Source organism: Gracilinanus agilis, chromosome 3, assembly GCF_016433145.1.
Source record: "Gracilinanus agilis isolate LMUSP501 chromosome 3, AgileGrace, whole genome shotgun sequence".
NCBI lineage: Eukaryota > Metazoa > Chordata > Mammalia > Didelphimorphia > Didelphidae > Gracilinanus > Gracilinanus agilis.
The window spans coordinates 144,160,673-144,181,941 of record NC_058132.1 but is presented as its reverse complement, the minus strand read 5'-3'; the positions used below and the strand labels follow the sequence as shown (position 1 = coordinate 144,181,941).

At 37.2% G+C, this 21,269-nt stretch overlaps 1 protein-coding gene across 1 annotated transcript in view; it reads right to left on the bottom strand.

The window, feature by feature from the left end:
* LOC123240602 (mitochondrial intermediate peptidase) overlaps positions 1-21,269 on the bottom strand; it is a 198,289-nt gene that overhangs the window by 154,508 nt on the left and 22,512 nt on the right. Inside the window, exons 6-7 of the mRNA XM_044668295.1 lie at positions 12,272-12,454; positions 6,680-6,836 (exon numbers count right to left, since the gene is read on the bottom strand). Of these exons, the coding sequence (XP_044524230.1) occupies positions 6,680-6,836; positions 12,272-12,454 (340 nt within the window). The remainder of the gene's footprint in view (positions 1-6,679; positions 6,837-12,271; positions 12,455-21,269) is intronic.

The window sequence follows — 21,269 nt, the reverse complement described above, 5'->3', positions numbered from 1 at the left end:
AAGTTTTTGTACAAACAAAAACAATATAGTCAAAATCAGAAGGGAAACAACAAATTGGGAAAAAATCTTTATAACAAAAAACTCTGACAGGGGTCTAATTACTCAAATATACAAGGAGTTAAAGCAATTGTATAAAAAATCAAGCCATTCCCCAATTGATAAATGGGCAAGAGACATGAATAGGCAATTTTCAGGTAAAGAAATCAAAAGTATCAATAAGCACATGAGAAAGTGCTCTAAATCTCTAATAATTAGAGAAATGCAAATCAAAACAACTCTGAGGTATCACCTCACACCTAGCAGATTGGCTAAAATGAAAGAAGGGGAGAGTAATGAATGTTGGAGGGGATGCGGCAAAATTGGGACATTAATGCATTGCTGGTGGAGCTGTGAACCGATCCAGCCATTCTGGCTGGCAATTTGGAATCATGCTCAAAGGGCTATAAAAGAATGTCTGCCCTTTGATCCAGCCATACCATTGCTGGGTTTGTACCCCAAAGAGATCATAGATAAACAGACTTGTACGAAAATATTTATAGCCGTGCTTTTTGTGGTGGCAACAAATTGGAAAAGGAGGGTATGTCCTTCAATTGGGGAATGGCTGAACAAACTGTGGTATATGCGGGTGATGGAATACTATTGTGCTCAAAGGTATAATAAACTGGAGAAGTTCCAGGTGAACTGGAGAGACCTCCGGGAACTGATGCAGAGCGAAAGGAGCAGAGCCAGAAGAACATTGTACACAGAGACTGATATCCTATGGTAAAATTGAATGTAATGGACCTCTTACCAGCAGCAATACAATGACCCAGGACAATTCTGAGGGATTTATGGTAAAGACGCTACCCACATTCAGAGGAAGGACTGCAGGAGAGGAAACATATAAGAAAAACAACTGCTTGAACGCATGGGTCGGGGTGGACGTGATTGAGGGTGTGGACTCGAAACTACCACACCAATGCAACTACCAACAATTTGGAAATTGGTCTTGATCAAGGACACATGACAAAACTAGTGGAAATGTGCATTGGCCATGGGTGGGGGGAGTGCGGGGGGCGAAGGGGAAAGGAGGAGCATGAATCATGTAACCATGTTAAAAATGAATATTAATAAATGTTTTAAAAAAAAGAAAATAATTTTGCTTTCTTGCTCTTCTTTTTGGGATGTTTGTTGTTATTGTTGCTGACTCCTATACAATACTGTCAACCTCTGTCCATAGTTTTTCAGGTATCTTATCTTCTAGACCTAACCCCTTAAAACTGTTCATCACTTCTACTTCATAATCATAAGGAATACCTTTCCCTACTTTCTTCAATTTAAGTCTTAATTTTGCAATAAGAAGATCATGATCTGAGCCACAGTCAGCTCCAGATCCTGTTTTAAACTGACTTGTATAGACCTTCTCTACCTTTGGCTACAGAGTATATTGATTTTGATGATGACCATTCTGGTAACATCCATGTGTAGAACTGCTTTTTGGATTCTTCAAAAACAGTGTTTTCTATCAATTCTCTTGACAAACTATTTTACTTTCTGATTTGCTTCATTTTATATTCTAAGGTCAAACTTGCCTGTTATCCTAATTATTTTTTGATTACCTAATTTAGCATTCCAGACTTTTATGATAAATGAGACATCTCTTTTTGGTGTTATTTTTAAAAGATGTTGTAGGTCTTCACAGAACTGATCAACTGATCAACTTTGGCCAAGACAAACCATTCCATATCACATTAATATTAGTCTATGTTCTAACCACTGATGCCAAAATCATTTCTATCTTTGAAAAAAAAAATCTCCAAACATAGCATAGCACATCTAAACACAACAGATGTGTAACATTGTTTTGGGAAGGATCTGGGGCTTTATTTCATTGATGTGGAAAATTCCCACTGTGAAAACCCCTCCACAGATACACCATAGCAATCCTTTCCAACTAAAGTTTTAAAGTGTTATATGAAAAGCTAAGAAGTCTAACTGGCTAAGTGATTTATACCCAGTGGAGATATATATTAGAGAAAGAATTTGAATGGGGGCTTTTTGATTCCAAGGCAGGTTCTCTTGCTCCTAATAGATGCTGAATCTCGATAAATTTATATGAATAATTATAATGATCTTTTTAGAGGAATAATATTTTATTAATAAACTATAATTGTGACAAACAGAACTTCTTTATGGGTAATAAGAATGAATAAGAAGTTTATAAATGGTTAAACCTGAGTATATAAGAAATTATGTAAAATTAAGTAAAAACAGTAGAAGATTTTTAATTTGTTTCAAGAAGTGGCATGGCAGAGTTCTGGACTAGGTTCTGATCAACTTCTAACTGATTGCCAAGGGCAAGTCACTGAACATCAGTGAGACTCATATTATCCTCATTTGACATCTATAGTTAATACCTTAAAAGGTTAGCTGTGCAGCTCAAATGAGGTTATTATAAGTAAGGTATTTTGCAAATCTGAAAGCACCATATAAATGGCAACTATCATTATAATTCCAATAACAATGAGAAAATGTTTAAAATGTGCTATAGACAAATTTTAAGAAAATTATGATTTCTTGGAATTAAAAATTCTATACACGAAAAGTACAGCAAAATGACTTCTTGAAAAATAAAATAAGAAAAAATTATCTATGAATAACAAATTAAAAATTTAAACATAAAAAAATCAGGGGGCAGCTGGGTAGCTCAGTGGATTGAGAGCCAGGCCTAGAGATGGGAGATCCTAGGTTCAAATCCAGCCTCAGATACTTCCCAGCTGTGTGACCCTGTGCAAGTCACTTGACCCCCATTGCCCACCCTTGTCACACTCTTCCAGCTAGGACCCAATACATAGAAGTTAAGGGCTTAAAAAATAAAGAAAGAAAGAATAAAGAATAAAAAGAAAAATCAGATCAATTAAGCAATCATTTATAGCATTGTGCTAAGTGATAAGAATAAAAAGAAAGGAAAAGTCCCTCAATAAAAGATCTTGCTAAGGAGCAATCATACTAACAGAGGAGAAAACATGTAAATAAATAGTACAAGCTAGAAAATTCAAGATTAAAAATCTGATATAGACTATTTTTTATGTAGTACTCTTTAGTATTGAAAATATAAGCCATTATATTCTTTACTTCTATACTATTATGTTGGCTACTCTTATAGGAGTCCTTTAATTCTGTATATAAATTTGACAATTTTATAATAGAGTTGTGTGTGTATTGCCTTGGCAAAAAATATGTAACTGTCAGAAAGATTATGGTTTTTTGCAGATAATATCTGCATATGAGTTTAAACTGTTTCCCCATTACTATCTTTTATCCAAATTGAATGAAACATTGAAAACAGTTTTGGAATTTAGGATTAAGAAAAAGGTTCCTAGACTTCTTTGTCTTTGGCATTAGGACAGAATTCCTCGTTTTTAACTGGCTCTCTGTAACACTAAAAATATTGTCCCAAATAAACTTTTAACATTTAAGCATTCAAAGAAAAAGTTTCATTAATTTCCATGGGGCAGAGAAAGGTTTAATAAATTGTGGTATATTAATGTAATAGAATACTATAATATTGAAAAAAATGATGAAGGGGTGGGTTTTAGAGAAATAGGAAAGAACTAAATAAATTGTTACACAAGCAAGCACACACAGAACAATTTTTACAATAGCAATACTGTAAAGATAAATAACTTGAAAAAAATTTGGAACTCTGATCAAATAATCCCCAACCATGATTTCAGAGGCCTCAGAAAGAAGTATGCTACCCACTCTGCTGACAGAGAAGTGATGGACTCAGGGGATAGATGAAAACATGTATTTTTTTTGGACAAGACTAAAAGGGTAATTTGTTTTGCTTTGCTATGCATACTTCTTAAAAGGAATTGTTTTTCTTTATTTTTCAATGAAGGGTAGGTAAGAGGAAGAGAAAATAGATTTTTATTAAGTAAGTCAAGAAAGAAAAAATTAAGTAACAGATCGTTGATCTGGGGAATATGGTTAAGTTTGGGAATTCATGTCAAACGACTTTACCAAAATAAAAAAGCAAAGCCATCTGCTGACAATTAAGAGGGAAGCACTTCTGGGGCCTTTAAGAGAGGAAATCTAGAAAAGTCACTTTGGAGAGTGTGCAATAGGTACAGAATAAAAAACGGTCACCAGTTATTGACAAGGGCCCAATTGAAACTGATAAATCTAAAGAAGATGAGGTCCTCATGATTCTCTGTCTTCCTCTAATATACACTGTGATCAGGAAGAAAGACATAAAAAGGAAACAATGGAAATAATTTGTGGTTGGATTGGGTAGAAAGTCTTTGAAGCATCATTAAAAATGCCTAACCAAAGTATTCAGCATAGATTGGAGGCAACAGACCTGTCCTGTTTTTAAAACTGTGAACAGATAACCATGCTGCATGAGCAATAATTGATCAAGACTTAGCATACAGATACAGAATTAATTGTGACCAAACATAACATAAAGTTAACCTGCCATAGTTGGTGAAATACAGAACTGACACTGCTACACAGCAATTAGATATAACTGAAAAGTAGTTAAAGAGATTATAATTTTTTTTGCTTTTAACTGTCAAACCGAATTTTAATTTTTCTCTCCCTTTGTTAGTTCTATAATATCTATAATCACCATTAATGTGAACAATTTTCCCTAACTACATTAACCTTTTAACAATGATCACAAGCTAGACCTAGAGATGGGAGGTCCTAGGTTCAAATCTGGCCTCAGACACATCCTAGCTGTGTGACCCTGGGCAAGTCACTTAACCCTATTGCCTAGCCCTTGCCACTCCTCTGCCTTGGAACCAATGCACAGTATTGATTCTAAGATGGAAGCTAAGAATTTATTTAAAAAAAAAAGATTAGGAGAATGGACTGTGCTTAAATTCATATGAGCAAATAGGTCTGCAAATCTGGATGAGCAGAGATTTGATGTGGGAAAGAATATGATAGCATAGGACAGTGATGACAAACCTATGGCACACATACCAAAATGGGCATGCAGAGCCCTCTCTGTGGGCACGCCAGCAGTTGCCTACCAGAGTTTGTTATTAGAAAGGCAGAGGGACTCTGGGGAGCTGCTCCCCTCCCCCTCTCCTGCACCTGAGGACATTTCTCACTTCTGCCCCTCTGCCCAGCAGCCCAATAGGAGTGCTTCCTTCCTCCCCTGTCTGGGATAAGGTGCAGGGGTAGAAGGCCCTCATACACTGTGTGAAGATGCAATGAAGATGGAAGCCTATTGAGTCTGTGGTGAAAGTGATTCCCATGGTGCAGCTGGAGCTAGGTTTGAGGGGAGCATAGCTCACACTGTGGCACATACCTAGAGGGGAGCAAAGAGCTCAGGCCACTCTCCTCCCCTTCTACACACACACCTCCACACCTCTTATTACCCAACCCCCTGCCCAGTAGCCCAATAAGAATGCTTCCTCCAACCCCATCTGGGGTAGGTAGGGTGAAGCACTCAGTCTCTAAAAGTTTCGCCATCGCCGGCATAGGATGAGAGGCAAAAAAAAAAAAAAAAAAAAAAAAAAAAAAAAAAAAAAAAAAGGTGAGGGCATTAAATTAGAGTTTTTCAGCAAGGAAGAGATAGAAGTAAAAAAAAAAAAATCTCATGGGAGCCCAAGAGGCACAAACTACGTAAAACTGAATTAGCATGGTCTCTTCCTTATGACCTTTTAACACAATTGATGTTATTCTCTTTTCCAGAGAACATTCCTAAGCTACCCATGTTTTTCTTAGTTTTATCCTTTCCTTCCATAACCTCATTTTCTTGCTAAACCATATGAAAGCATACTATAAATCAGAGGAAAAATAATAATTTGTAAAATAGATTAAATTTTTCCTATCTCAATATCCTTCCACATGTCTTGATTTTTTTTGGCTTTTTTGGAGAGGAAGAGTGAATATTTTGTAATTTTCTGTTTGTGGGAGTGGAATTTGAGATAGGAATATAAAAAGGAGAATTATTAGTTCTAAGACATCACAAGAGTCCACAAGGTCTTCTAAACTGAAAAATTTAGAATATCAACAATGTAAATTTAAACTTTTATTATTCTCTATCATTCTTACTTTTCATCAGATACACCATCATAAAGACCTCAAGACATCAAGAAGATGAATCTAAAATAATACATTTGATTTTTACTAAGTACTACCCCTTCCAAAGCATTAAGTCTCTTTCTGGAAAAGTGGTTTAGAATATTGCATTTTTGCATAATCCAGACAACATTTTTCTTTGATCCATTCCCCCAAAGCAAAGGCTATTTATTCCTCTACTCCATTCTCCAAGCAAACTACATACTATATGCCTACTTAAACTACAAAAAGAGCAGTGTATCTTATCAGCAAAGGTGAAATAAAATTCAATTATGACTCATTCTGAAATGTAAATGGAGATAAAAACAACACAACTGAACAAAATAAATTCTCAATTAATAGAAATAAGAAAAATAATTATAATCTGGAAGCAGGCTAATAAATCATACCAACTACTTCAAAATAATAACCTTATATTCATAGATTATAAAATAAGTATATGTTATATAAGAATTATACCTATTCAGTTGAAATATTTACTTATAGAAGTTTAATTTTATACATGCTCATTTTCTATTTAAAGTTGAATATGCACATGTACACACAAACATATATTCATATATTCATTATAGAAACTTAAAATAAATATAGTTCTTACCTGGACTTTTAGCTATTGTTCCTTGGAGAGCTCTATGAGCATATGTGGAATAGCCGACTAATTTTGCCAGAAGATCTCTACTGCTAAGTAATTCATCTAAACAGTTCAGCTGGTCAAGACTGGGGTAAAGAAAAACCTTGTAAGCTACTTCTCGTACCTAATCAAAAAAGTAAATGATAATTAATATTAATTCCATTACACAGAATTGTATGTAAGCATAAAAAAATGACAAATAGCATCATAATATGTCTGTACCTGAAGATTGATATAACCATATCCTTATCAAAAAGGAATATAGGGGGCAGCTCGGTAGCTCAGTGGATTGAGAGCCAGGCCTAGAGACAGGAGGTCCTAGGTTCAAATCTGGCCTCAGACACTTCCCAGCTGTGTGACCCTGGGCAAGTCACTTGACCCCCATTGCCTACCCTTACCACTCTTCCACCTCTAAGTCAATACACAGAAGTTAAGGGTTTAAAACAAAAAAAAAAAATTAAAAAAAAAAGGAATATAAAATGACTAATAGGTATTTGAGGATACACACTGCACAGAAAACCAACCTATACAAATAACTTCAAGGAATGGCACATAAGGAAGAACGGAACTATAACACAGATTTCTCATCTAAACTTTAAAAGAAATTTTATACTTAATCATGATTTTTAAACACATTTAGAAGTGTGTTAGTGTCTTGAAACAATCTAGCAAAGAACAATACTATTTCCTAAGTCTAGTGCTAAGATTATTAAAGGCAAAAAAAGTTCTAGGCTTCTCATGTGACTTTATAATGCTAACTTAACTACATGCTAAAGCAAAAGAAGTAAATACTATTTATGATAATAATCTAGGTGGCATAAGAATGAGTTGTTATGTTGGTCCTCAAATTTAGCTTATATAAAACTTAAGTCTGACTGTAATTGCACTCTTAGTTGCATATAATTTCAACCCCAAAATTTCCCTAAGTGTAACAGCTAATCCACTAATTTGCAGAGATGATGTCTGTGCTACATGCTTCTGCATATAGACCTAAGGCTATAAGACTAAGAAAAAAGATTTCTACAGGACCCTATGGTCCAAGATACCAGAATCATTCCCATCCCAGTTCTTTAGATGCTGGGATAAGATCTGAGGGTAAAATTAATCTCTTTTCCCTTCTTTCCCTGTATCCTTAAAGCTGAAGCAGATGACAGGTGGAAGTTATTCCCTATAGGAGTCATCCTCCTCTTCCCCCACCCCCACCAAAAGTTCACATTTTTTAAGCAGCTTTGTTTTAGAGATCAGGCTGGGATTGACAGCTTCAAACTGTTTGCAGGGCTACTGTTCACAACTGTAGAGATTGATCCAAGGGCACCAATATCATTCATGGAGAAGTAAAAAACAGGGAAGGGGAGAAGAGTAGTGTATTTCATATAGTATTTGGAGCTTCCAAACTGAAGTTAAGGAAGATTATATTCCAGGAATGAAGTAAGAGAAAATAAGGGAAAGATAGGGAATATAATTAAGAATGACTCACCTACATCCATGATGGTGAACCTATGGCATGCACATGTGTCAAAGATGGTACATGGAAGCCTCTCCCTGGGCACATGCAAGCCCCTGGCTTGACTGGCTGGGAGGCTGGCACCACCCCCAATACAGGGATTGGGGCATTCTAGCCTCCTTCTACTGTTGCAGGGGCTGAGCACAGTTAAGCTTGGCTCAGCCCCCAGGTGCCTCTGCCCCACTCCCCATCCCATCCAGGCTCCTGGGAACAGCAGTGATGGCCACTGCTCTTAGGTTGGGAATAGAGTCTACACATCTATCACAGTACAAAATCCTTTTGGTCTTCCTGGACCCTTACTGGGTGAATAGAACAGTAACAGTTCTGCTTTTGTAAGCAAAGAACTGATTGGGTCCCAGGCCTCCTAGTTGCACTGACCCTAATTAAAATAATCCCCTGAGCAAATGTAGGGCTGAGTCCCATTCACTAAGCTCTAAGTGTAAATAGTTTTGCAAGTAGCCATCTTGTGCAAACTGTAGCAAGATGGGGGTTCAGATTTTAGAATCCCAGAGCAGGCACAAGACAGTGGAAAGACCAGTGGAGCACACCTATAAATAGGAGGTCACCCCCAAGCAAACAGAGCTGTGAGTTAGGTGAGTGGAAAGGGTGGAAGGGGAAAAGCTCTCCATTTGAATCCAGAAGCTTCACCAAAGACTTGTATTAGCTGATCTACATCAGGGTCTAGCTACTTAGGTCTACTGTCATATCCTGCAATCTGCAGTATAATTTATCATCATCAACAACAAAATCATCAACAATATTATCAACAAATTCATCTCAAAAGAAACATCAGTTATTTATTATCAGTCAAGTTTAACCAGCTTTGACATCCAGCAGCTGAACTAGGCCAAGGCTGCAAAACCAGTCAGAGTGACAGAATTCCATCTGAGGCTTTTCCCCAAGGGGAACTGCCTGACTATCTATCAATTTGTTTTTTAGTTTTAGTTTAACCTTAAAACCTCTGTCCTCACCCATTTTTCCTCAATCCCTAATTCATCAAAATATTCCTGTATCGGGGCATTTGGGTAGCTCAGTGGATTGAGAGCCAAGCCTAGAGACAGGAGGTCCTAGGTTCAAATCTGACCTCAGACACTTCCCAGCTGTGTGACCCTGGGCAAGCCACTTGACCCTCATTGCCTACACTTACCACTCTTCTGCCTTGAAGCCAATACATAGTATTGACTCTGTCATATTCAAACTCTGGGAGTTGTGAGTCTCACCTTGATTGACAGGTGGACAGTTGGAGACATCAGAATGTTCTCAGATGCCATAAGGACAAGAGGAAAGGCAATTGACCAGAGGTTATAAATACCCTGACAGCCATCTGAGAAGGGCCCTTGGCTTTGGACCCTTGGCCTGGAACCCTTGGCCTTGGACACTGATCTCTGATCTTGGAGCATTGACCTGTGGATCCCTGACCATGGGTCCTCTGATTCTCTCTAAATTCCCCCTAGATATTTAGACATCTGAACCATCATTAGATATTTAGGTATCTGGGCCCAGGTGGGAACTGGGAAGAGGGAAGGAGAAGAAGCAGAGGGAGGTAAGGGAGGTATTTCCTGATGGCTGTAGGACTGACATAACAAATGGCAATAAGAAGCTGAGAGGGATCCCCGATATCTGTATCAACCAAGCAGATTGCTTTCTCTGGTTTGGCCGTGGCCAAGCTGAACCAGAGGAGGTAAAGAACAAGAGCTCCAGCATTACTGAAACAGCCTACAATCCTGAGGGAATAGTGATCATAGCCATTAGCAACAGGGTCTCCTATTCCCAATCTCTTCTTGATTATTCCTTTCCCTCATTAACATCTATAGATAAAGTTTACTGAGTACCTTCCTGAGTGATGATTACATCACAACCCTTGGGAAAGGAGCAACGCAGTCAGATGAAAATGTTATCCAAGGCTAATAGAGCCCAATATTAATAATCAATCCAACCCCAGGTGGGACCTGAAAGGGTTACCCATCCATCTGACCTTTAGGGATCCTACCTGGGCGCTGTTATCGAGAAGGGGCAGTTATTATAACATCCAGCTGAGTGACAGGACTCGGCTGTCCCTGCACCAGCTATCAAGGGAATCCAAGTCACAGCTTCCCTGATTAATATACCCTATAATAACTAGAACAATAGACAAAGATACCTTCTTTATAACAACTCAAAGACAGAAGGTAAGGGTTTTAAAATTTAAAAAAAAAAGATATTCCTGTATTAGTTGATTAAATTAGTTACCTGTTATTTGAAATCTGTTTACTGGCCTACTCCATTATCTTCAAGAAGATTCTCACTGTCAAGCCTGACAAGTGTGATTGATTCCCTGGCTGTGAGGGGTTTCATATTCTATTACCAACTCTTGCCTGTGATTAATTCCCAATCAACTCAAGATCATAGATATTAACTGCAGTCAGATCAGCATAGCTTATATTACATCAGGAAGATACTGAGTTATATATCATCAAGGAAAGAGTGATCTTGATCTGTTGCCTATTAAGAATTCTCTCAGTGTCTGCCTACTGACATCCCCCCCGCACCCCCCCCCCCCCCCCGCAGAAAACGCTGTCCAGCTGCTGATACAAAAGCAGCTAAGAAAATAATCCCTACATAAGGTATGCTGATCAGATCTTCCCTAATCTTTCAGAGGAGGATGGAGAAATCACATATCCCACCCAATTGGAGGGATCAAGCCAGCTAACACCTCAATGGGAGGGTCCCCATCCAGTCATCCTATCCACCACCACATCTGTAAAACTGGAAGAGCAGAATGCATGGACTCATGTCTCTTGCATTAAACCCTTTATTCCCTCCCCCTCAGCCCACAGAAACAGGTGGAAGTCTCTTCCTGGGTTTTGAACTATGTGCACCCAGCTACCTGGGAAGATAATTCCCTAATTTAATTAGCAATAGCTAAAGAGGGTCCCTCAAAGCAAAGAAAATCCCCTGGGAAGCTCCTAGCCTGTAGTCTCCCTGCCTCAAAGGTCTACCAAATGCTTGAGGTTTCTAGGAATCCACTCCAGTTCTAGCAGCAGTCTTTCACTTTGAATATCCAGACTCACCAGTATAAATGCTTTGATAAGAGTTGGGTCATTGACCCTTTTCCTTTTAATATGACTTAAGCACTGTATAGAAATTGCATTGGGAACCCTGTCTCCTCCAGGAAGGGAAATGAGGATGTATTCCTCTAATTGTACATACTGGCCCCTGCATGCAGTTAGGGGACAGGGCATGCAGTTGGGGGCGGGGCATGACTCACAATGTGGGGCGATGGGTGGGGCGTGGCATGGGGTTCCTAAAAAGTTCCAAAAGATAGCCGTCATTGACCTACATTTATGTCCTAAGCCCCCATATCTCAACTTCCTGAATTTTTCTATTATCCTAAAGTTTCCCTTTCCCTAATTCATTTTAAATTGACATGAACACTAACATGTTTCCTTTTTAAAACCTATTTAATTTTATTTTAGAAAAATTTAGGTTTTTTCCTGAGTGTTTTTTCATATATTTTTTGTGACTTTTTTCAAAGAATATTTATATATTTTTCTCTTTTTGGATAAAATTTCATTTTAAGGATACAGTTTAGTTTAGAAGCAAAGTAGGGATAACTTTACTTACCATACCTTCGAAAACTAGTATCAATAATAAATACTTCCCTAAGAAGAAAGTAATTTTCTTCCTTTAAGGTTTTTGCAAGAATTAATGACAATTGGGGCAGCTGGGTAGTTCAGTGGATTGAGAGCCAGGCCTAGAGATGGAAGGTCCTAGGTTCAAATCCGGCCTCAGACACTTCCCAGCTGTGTGACCCTGGGCAAGTGACTTGACCCCCATTGCCCACCCTTACCAATCTTCCACCTATGAACCAATAGACAGAAGTTAAGGGTAAAAAAAAAAACAAAAAACAAAAAAAAACACCAAAAAAAAGAATTAATGACAATTTCTATTTTGGGGCTTACTAACATTGTATTTTAAAAGATATTCCCACAACCTTGCAAAATTATTTTTAAAATAATACATGTAATTAGCACTAAAAACAACTTTAAGAATAAAAGTAATTTTCAAATACATACCAAATCATCTGAAGATTCTGCATATAAATTATTAACTAAGAGATGATCTCCTTCACATTCAAAGTTATGGTGGATATAGCCAGGTAAGAGATGCTTGTCAATTTTGTTGGGAAAGTGGGATCTCATAATAAAAGTACTGCTCAAATCCAAGATCTTAACATTAAGATCCACTGCTTTTTTACGCTATATATAGAAGAAATAAAAAAAATTTAGTTTGATTAAATTTTAGTGATCTAAACTCAATTTTTTAAGGCTCTCAGTAAAACTAGCAAGTCAAAATAAGGATTATTATGGATTCAAGTCTATATTAATTATAATGTACATATGTGCATAGTTTCTTATTAGAACAGAAGAAGACTATTACCAGCATAAGGGAAGTCAGTAAAAATGCTCAAGAATGTAAAGATGGAGTGTCTTGTGTGAGGAATAACAAGGCCAGTGTCACTGAATCACAGGGAAAGAGTAAGGTGTGAGAAGACTGGAATGTAGGAGGGAGCCATGTATAAAGGAATCTGAATGCAAAACAAGATTTTCTCTGGGATCCTAGAAGTAAAAGGAAGCTGTAAGAGTTTGTTGAATTAGGAGGAAGGGAGAAGATATGGGTGACCTAAGACAATCAGGACTGGACTTTAGGAGTTTGTCTGGACAACAATTGACTTGGAGAATCAATTTCACAAAAGAAGGAGTACTGGATGGCCACCAAACAAAAGTCAACTATGCAATAGTTCAAACATGAGGTGATGAGGTCCTGTACCAGGTTGATGGCAATGTCAGAGAAGAGAAGATATATATATATATATGAAAGATGTTATAAAAGTAAAACTGGCAGGAGTTGGCAATAGATTAGATATTGAAGAAAGGATAAGAAAAAGACACATACTGAGAAAAGAAAAAAATGGGAGAAAGACAGGGGTAAACATGAGAAGGTACAAAAGAGCCAGTACAATGGAAGGGAAGATGGTGGGGTGGCAGACAATACTTGAACCTTAACTCTCACTGGAATTGGCAAAAAGTGAGAATAATATCTACATTCAGTTGGCTATAGAAACCTATCTTCCTAACAAGTAAACAAGAAAGGGAGGGAAATGAAATAAGGAAGGTGAACAAAAGAGAGTAACCAGGGAAAGGTGATAGAAGGTGATAGAAGCAAAACATTTGTGAATACGGAAAGTCTTAAGTAGAGAAAGAGAAGGACGAACCAGGGGAAAATAAGATGGAGAGAAATACAGTCAGTAATCTTAACTGTGAATGTGAAGATGAACTCACCCATAAAACAGAAGAGGATAGTAGAGTGGATAAAAAATCAGAAACCCATAAATGTTGTCTACAAGAAACACATGTAAAGGAGGGAGATGCACAGAATAAAAGTAAAGGGCTAGAACTGAATTTATTATGCATCAGACAAAGTTAAAAAAACAGGGGTAGCAATTATGATATCAAACAAAGCAAAAGTGAAAATTGATCTAATTAAAAGAGATAAGGAAGGAAATTACCTCTTGATAAAAGGTAGCAAAGACAATTAAGTAACATTAATATTAAATATAAATGCAACAAATGTCATAGCATCTAAATTCCCAAAGAAGTTACATGAGTTACAGGAGGAAATGGGCAATAAAACTACAGTAATAAGGGGACATTAGCCTTCCTCTCTCACCAAAAAATAAACAAGATAGAAATTAAAGAAGTAAATAAACTTAGAAAAGTTAAATTTGATTGAGCACTGGAAAAAACTGAATGGGAATAGCTAGTTGCACCAGATGTCAAACTGTATATAAAGCACCAACCATCAAAACAATCTGATACTGGCTAAGAAATAGGGTAGTAGATCAATGGAATAGGTTAAGGACTCAATACACTACAGTAAATGACCATAGTAACCTAGCATTTGACAAATCCAAATACCTAAGCTTTGGGAAGGAAAATTTGCTATTCAACAAAACTACTAGGAAAATGGGATGGCAAAAACAGACCATACAGACCAACATTTCACACTATATACAAAGATAAAGTCAAACTGGAAACATGATTTAGAAATAAAGGGTAATACCATAAACAAATTAGAGAAGCTCAAAATATTATACCTGTTAGACTTAGGAATAAAGGAAGAATTAGGACACTCATACACTGCTCACAAAGTTGTGAACTGATACAAAAATTTTTAATTTTTTTTTAAACCCTTACCTTCCCATCTTGGAGTCAATATTGTGTATTGAAAAACAAATAAACTGTGATTAAACTAAATCTATCGAGAAATTTTGGGGGGATTAAAAAAAACAGAACTAGGAGTCAGTTGTCATTCATTCTTTTCCTGCTTCCATCAAGTTATATCCTAGGCCTCTAGGAATACTTAATCACACCATGCCTCAGTTTGTTCATTGTAAAACAGAAAGTATTCTCTCCTTTAACAAATTTTCCTAGAACATAGTACCTAGTGTAATAAATAGCTATATTTGAGAGAGGTGAGATGTCAAGGATTGGTGGACCTGGGTGTGTGTGTCTATCAGTTCCTCTTTCAATGCACCACTATTACTGGACAACTGAGGGGATTTCTCTGAAATGATGGCTGATCAGAGACGGAGCTGGCACTGATTACTAGTGGGAAGGCTTTCCTAAATGATGGAGTAGGTGGAAACCCTGGCCAGATAAGCAAAGGCCCTCTCCAAACAGAAGCCTCTCCCTCCACCAATGTTGGCACCACAGGGGATCTTGCTCAAAATGGAATCTGAGTTGATCAGCCAACTCAAAGACTCCTTTCCCTTTTTTTGCCCCATGAATTGACTCTCCTTTGATCTGACTGCAAGTTATTTATTGAAGGTTAAACAAGGTAGCTGGAGAAGAGGGAGGATAGACGGAATCAAGGGAAAACCCTAAAAGGTCTATGCCCTCAAGGTCCTTCCCCTTGGGGAGCCTAATGGCTCAACCCAAAGGTTCACCTTCCCATTCCCTTAAATCTGGATTCTTATCTATGATTTAAGCTACAGTAATCAAAGTAGGGTCCCTTGTTAGGCAAGGTATGGGTAGAGTCTTCAGGGTCCACTCCCAGAGTCCTAGACCCCTCAAATATGGAGATCTCACTCTCTTTTTGATGGCAATAGATGGCTGACTAGAACAACAGGCTTTTGCAATATCAGTTCAAGAAACCCTTAGGATTTGCTCTCGAGTCAGTCAAGAGCAAGCTTCTCCTCTCCTTTCACTTCGAGCTCTCAAAAGCCTCTCCTTCCAGGATTCTTTCTCCCATGATCCTTTGCTTCCTCCAACTGACAATTCTGTCCCTCAGTCAGCATACAACATTCTAAAAGCTTGCTTTCAGCCCCAACTTGCCATTACAATTCCTGGTTTTGTGTTGTGTAACTTTCCAAAAGTTCCACCAAGAACTTATGCAGTACTATTCTTGTTTCCTATCCTTAACTAATGTCCCATCCAAAATAATAAATGTCCTTAACTTTCCCTGTCTAACCTACTTCCTAGCTATCTAACTTATTCTAAAAAGGATTTCAGGAAAATTTGGGTAAGGGATAAGGTTTCAGGTTTATAACAACAATTTTGTAACACAACATTTGGCTAAGAATAACATTTAAGTTTACAATCTTATTTAACGCAATGATTTTCCCCACTCTTAGTTATCTCTAAGTTATTTTTCTAACTACCTATCTTCCTAATACAATGTTAACTTATTGCTACTATGAATCTATGCTTATCTATCTACTTTGTTAGTACATTTCCCTAGCTGTTCTAACTACATTACCCTATGTTTATGCTTTCCTTCCACTAACTAAAGTTTGAGATTTGAACTTCCCTAAATTCCTATATGTACTGTCCCTGTTCTTATACTAATTATATACTATATGGTTAGTTATGATACACTATGTATATGGTTATGATACATTATTTGCAATCCTATAGCTACTTTTGCCAACCTATGTTACAAGTATTTATAAAATTTACAGCTTTTATGTACATATGATACATTATGCACATTTTGCACTCTTGCAATCTTCAGACCCTCATTTATTTACAAGAGGTCCTTGCTAAATATCAGTTTTTTGCTGTGTTGTGTTCTTTTATGTTGTGTTGCATGTGTCATAGTTACCTAGTGTTCAAGTCATCCCTTTGTCACGTGTTGACTGAAGGATTTCCCTTTCTTTCTTGATGCTATGTGCGAGTTGAATGTATTTCCCTAATATATGAAATTAATGTTTGTTTTTGTGTTAACGCCGCACCATTCTTACGTATGTAGTGTAGGTAATTTGAGGAAAGGTGGGGTATAAGGAAATTTAAAGGAGGATGTTGGAGACTTGCTAAATGGGTAATCTCGGTTACAAGTAGGCTGGGACTAAAGGAGATTCAGGGTATAATAGGACTGAAGTCAGGAGTATAACACAGAAGGGAAACAGAGATCTTCAGGGAGAGGAGAAATTAAACTAAACAGACAAACACAGCAGGTTTACAGACTGGGACTTAGACTCAAACACAAGCTGAGGGAAATAGACTAGACTGAAATTAACAAACAGGCTTTAGTTAATTTCACAGGAAGGGACTTGTTTTGAAGTAACACCTTCCTTCAAGATGGATGCCCCAGCTTCCCTCTAAGCCCAGAGTATGTTGTCTCTTTCCCTCTTCTTCCCTCTTAATAACTAACAGATAAATTACACTAATAGGGCTGTTGAAACACAAAAGGGTTTATTTTGTTTGAAGGATGTTTGTTAGGAAGGTGGATCAAAGGAAAGCCCTATCAGTTGTCTCAGGAACCTCAGGTGGGGGAAGGGAAGTAAAGATGGAGTCTGAGTAAGGGCCTGCCTTTAAACTCAGCTTTACAAAGTACTATTGCTATCTAAAGGGAATAAATGATGACTGACTAACTATAACTAATGCTGTCAATTAAGTAACTCTTCACAGATTTAACTCCTCTATAATTACTCTCCTTATTAACTCCACAGACATATAAGGTAAGGAAGGGAAGGCAGGGATGGTATTAGGAAAGGAAGATATAAAGGGTTTATCAAAATAATAATTTCTTAAGTAAATATATCAAAGCTAGGCTAAATGTCAATATTAAAGCTAGGTAATCAACGCAGCTCGGCTCATTCACAACCTCCCTCCACGGAAGATCCAGCCAACTGCCTTTCCTCAAGATTCCAAACCCCTAACAGCTTTTGGAACTCAGCCAAAGCTAGAAAAAACTATATCAACCCAATTCTGTATACTACAAATGCCCCTTTTCTTTTCAAAATGTGCAACTAGCACCATTTTAATAGTTACTAAAGTCTAAGGGATTACTACTCTTATACTAAGCTAAATTCTTACTAAGCTCTTATCCCTAACTAAGTTTGCAAAATAATAAAAGGTTGCTATCTCCTAAACTATGCTACAACTAAATAAGCTAAAACTAAGACGGGATAAGGTAAAAGTATAGGAGAGGAATGGGGATTTCATTTTTTCAAAAAAATTTTGAACAGAAAGGAAAACAAATTACATTTTAAACATTCACACATTTTTAAGGCTAATTTTTGCTAACTAGAACAAAGTAATGAATCCTATCTATGCATTACCTAATGTTATGAACTACTCAGATAATATTAACTAAGAAAAGTTTTGCAAATTTTTTCCAAATATGCTTCTAAATTGTAGTTCTCTTGCTGAAGTTAGTGTATGAATAGGTTGGTACACTTATGCCTATGTTAGAAATGTTAGTAATAATAAGTAAGCCTATATCTTTTGTAAGTCTATTGGTTAAACCATAGACCTTTGTTATGTACAATATTTACAAAGAATATTTTAGAAAGATCTGTCCCTGTACTAACTTACTAAACTAACTAAACTGTCCCTGTGTGTTAGTAAACTTATTGCTAATGGTTAGTAATCAAAATTACATATGTACATGACATGTCAGGTGATTTGAGTAGAATGGTGTCTGTACCATAGTAAGAGACTTTCTTTTACTAAGGCAGATATACCCTTCTCTCTTAAGTGAAAGTTTATGTTTCACATGTAAATGTGAAGTCAGGAAAATGTTTTATGTGTTGTCTATTGACTTATCCATGTAATGACGTGTTACATACTTACTCCACCGGAATTCTTTTGCAATTAGCATGTACTGCTTGGATGGAATCTAGTGTTGTGTGCAGTGAGAATTCTGTTGGGTGTAAGTTATCTCTTTTCCAAATACATGTGTCCCACACTGATTCGATGTTCCTCTTCACGGTGTGGATGTCCTCTTTACGATAGATGTATTTGGTCACGGATGTCTTTGTAGTTCTCAGGTTTGCTGTCCTTGTGAAGATCTGCGTAGTCAGCAACCAGTGAGATGTTCGATGCACCCGCGCTTGTCAACTTCTGATTTGTGTTGCTTTGATGCACCAGCACTTGTCACTTTCTGACTTGTGTCAGGAACAAATTTTTAAATGTCTATCATATATGATTATTTCCTCTTCTTCTTTTCTTTTATGATTTTAATAAAGATGATTATTATAGGTAAACAAAAAATAAAAGTTCATGATTAAGTCTTCGTGCTTTCATTCATTCGTCGTAATCAGTTTCTAGATCTGGTATTGATTGCAAATTAAATGTTGTGTCTTCTTCCTTCATTGATTCTTTTTCATTATCATAATTATTTATAGATGATTCTTCTAAGTGATTGAGATTGGGATAATCATTTGGGTGTAAAATCTGATTGTTTACTGGTTCTTGGTCTACTTCTGCTTCTGCTTCATGCTCTGATTGTTGTTCTGTTTGTTGCTCTGTTTCTATGGTCTTATGAATAGATTTTGGATTTACTGAGGACTTGTTTGATTGTTCGGTTGGTGCTAATTGATCTTTGTTTTGCATAGTTTCTGGGTCTTGTGGTCGTTGTTGTAGGGACATGTCTTTAGCTGTCACTACGGCTGCTCCAGTTTATCTCTGATTGTCTACTACATATGATGATCCATCTGTGAATAAGGTAATATCAGGGTCTTTCATTGGTTTATCGTCTAAATCAGGTCTTGTTTTATGCATGATGTTAAGGGCATCTTCACAGATGTGTAGACTTTCTCCTTCCAGAGGTAAATCTGGAATCAGAGTAGCAGGATTTATGTTTCTGCACCGGTGAAAAGTTATATTTTCACTAGCCAACAGAATCGCTTGGTATCTTGATAATCTCTGAGAAGTGAATGCCTGTAAGTTGGTGTTTCTTAAAGTAGATTCCACTTGGTGTTGGGAAAATACTTTCAGTTCACTCCCTAATACCAAGGATGAAGATTTTCTAATCATGATGGCTACAGCAGCTATGGCTTTTAAACAACTAGGCATACCACAAATCACTGAATCTAACTTAGAGCTGTAGTAAGCAACTGGTCTAAGTCTATTTCCAAATGTTTGTGTGAGAACACTAGAGGCTATCCCTTTGTCTTCATGCACATATAGTAGGAATGGTTTGTCAAGATCAGGGATACCTAGGGCTGGAGCTGATAGAGTAAGTGATTTCAATTTCCCTAATGCATGGATATGTTCTTTATTCAGCTTTAAGGGTTCTGGAACTTCCTTCTTGGTTAGCTCTATCAGAGGTCTTGTGATGTAAGCATAACCTGGAATCCAGTTTCTACAGAAGCTCGTTATTCCTATGATTGCCCTGAGTTGCTTTTTGGTCTTAGGCAAACTCAAATTTTGTATATCTTGTGTTCTCTTTTTGGAAATTCTTCTGGAGCTTTTCTCTAGGATGAACTGAGGAATTCTTGGAGGTAAGCCTTCTTTCACCTCTATCTTTACTGGTTCCGCTGACAATATCCTGCCCACCTCATTTGAATTTTTAGCCCACACATAATCTGGAATATCATCTGGAACCTCATAGATGTTATCAGTTGATTGGTATGATGGTTCCTCACTACATGTGTCTAAAAATAAAATGGGATGGTGTTTCAGAGATCTCTTAGGTATGTGTAAATAAATTTGCCCATCCGGTTGACATTGGATGGTTGCAGCCAATTTGCATAGAAGATCTCTTCCCACGAGGTTTGAAGGACATGATGGCATCAATAGGAAGGTGTGTTCAAGAGTCAGAGGTCCAAATTTTAACATTTTAACTTTTAGCTTTGGGACTTGTTGTGCTACCCCAGAAGCTCCTCTTACTCTTAAACTGCCTTGAAATTGACATCCTTCAGGTGGTTCTCGTAGTACGGAACAAGATGCCCCCGTGTCCAATAATCCCTCATAGTGTACTCCCCCGATTTCTAAAGTAACTAAGGGTTCTCCACTGTCACTGGACTTCACTGGCACTAAGGGTAATAAAGAATCCTCAGTATTTTGTGTACACTTGTCATTGATTCTTTGTTGAGTATGGTCTTTTGTCTCTAAACCCAAACTTCCTATAGCACCATTAGGCAAGTTCAGTTTAGAATCAGGATTACAGAAAGCAGGCTTAAAGAGCATACTCTCATTGAGAGCTTGTAAGTCATTGTCACTATTGCAAATTCCATGTTGGCTTTCATTAAGGACTTCAGAAATGGAAGTTTGATTTGTTCTATCTTCCACTCTGCTCTTTAAAGAATTGTCAAGCCTCAAATCAGCAATCTCTCCTTCAGTAGTCTCCGGGATTGTATGATAGTTAGATTGTGTTCCCTTCAACACTTCAGGTTCAATTACTGATTCAAAAGCTGACTGTTACCTTTCCTAAAAATAATAAACAGTATATACCTAAAACCATCAACAAACATCATATGCAATGGGGATAAATTAGAAGCCTTCCCAATAAGATCAGGAGTGAAACAAGGATGCCCATTATCACCTCTATTATTCAATATAGTACTAGAAACACTAGCAGTTGCAATTAGAGAAGAAAAAGAAATTGAAGGTATCAAAGTGGGCAAGGAGGAAACTAAGCTATCACTCTTTGCAGATGATATGATGGTCTACTTAAAAAATCCTAGAGAATCAACTAAGAAGCTTGTAGAAATAATCAACAACTTTAGCAAAGTTGCAGGATACAAAATAAATGCACATAAATCATCAGCATTTCTATACATTT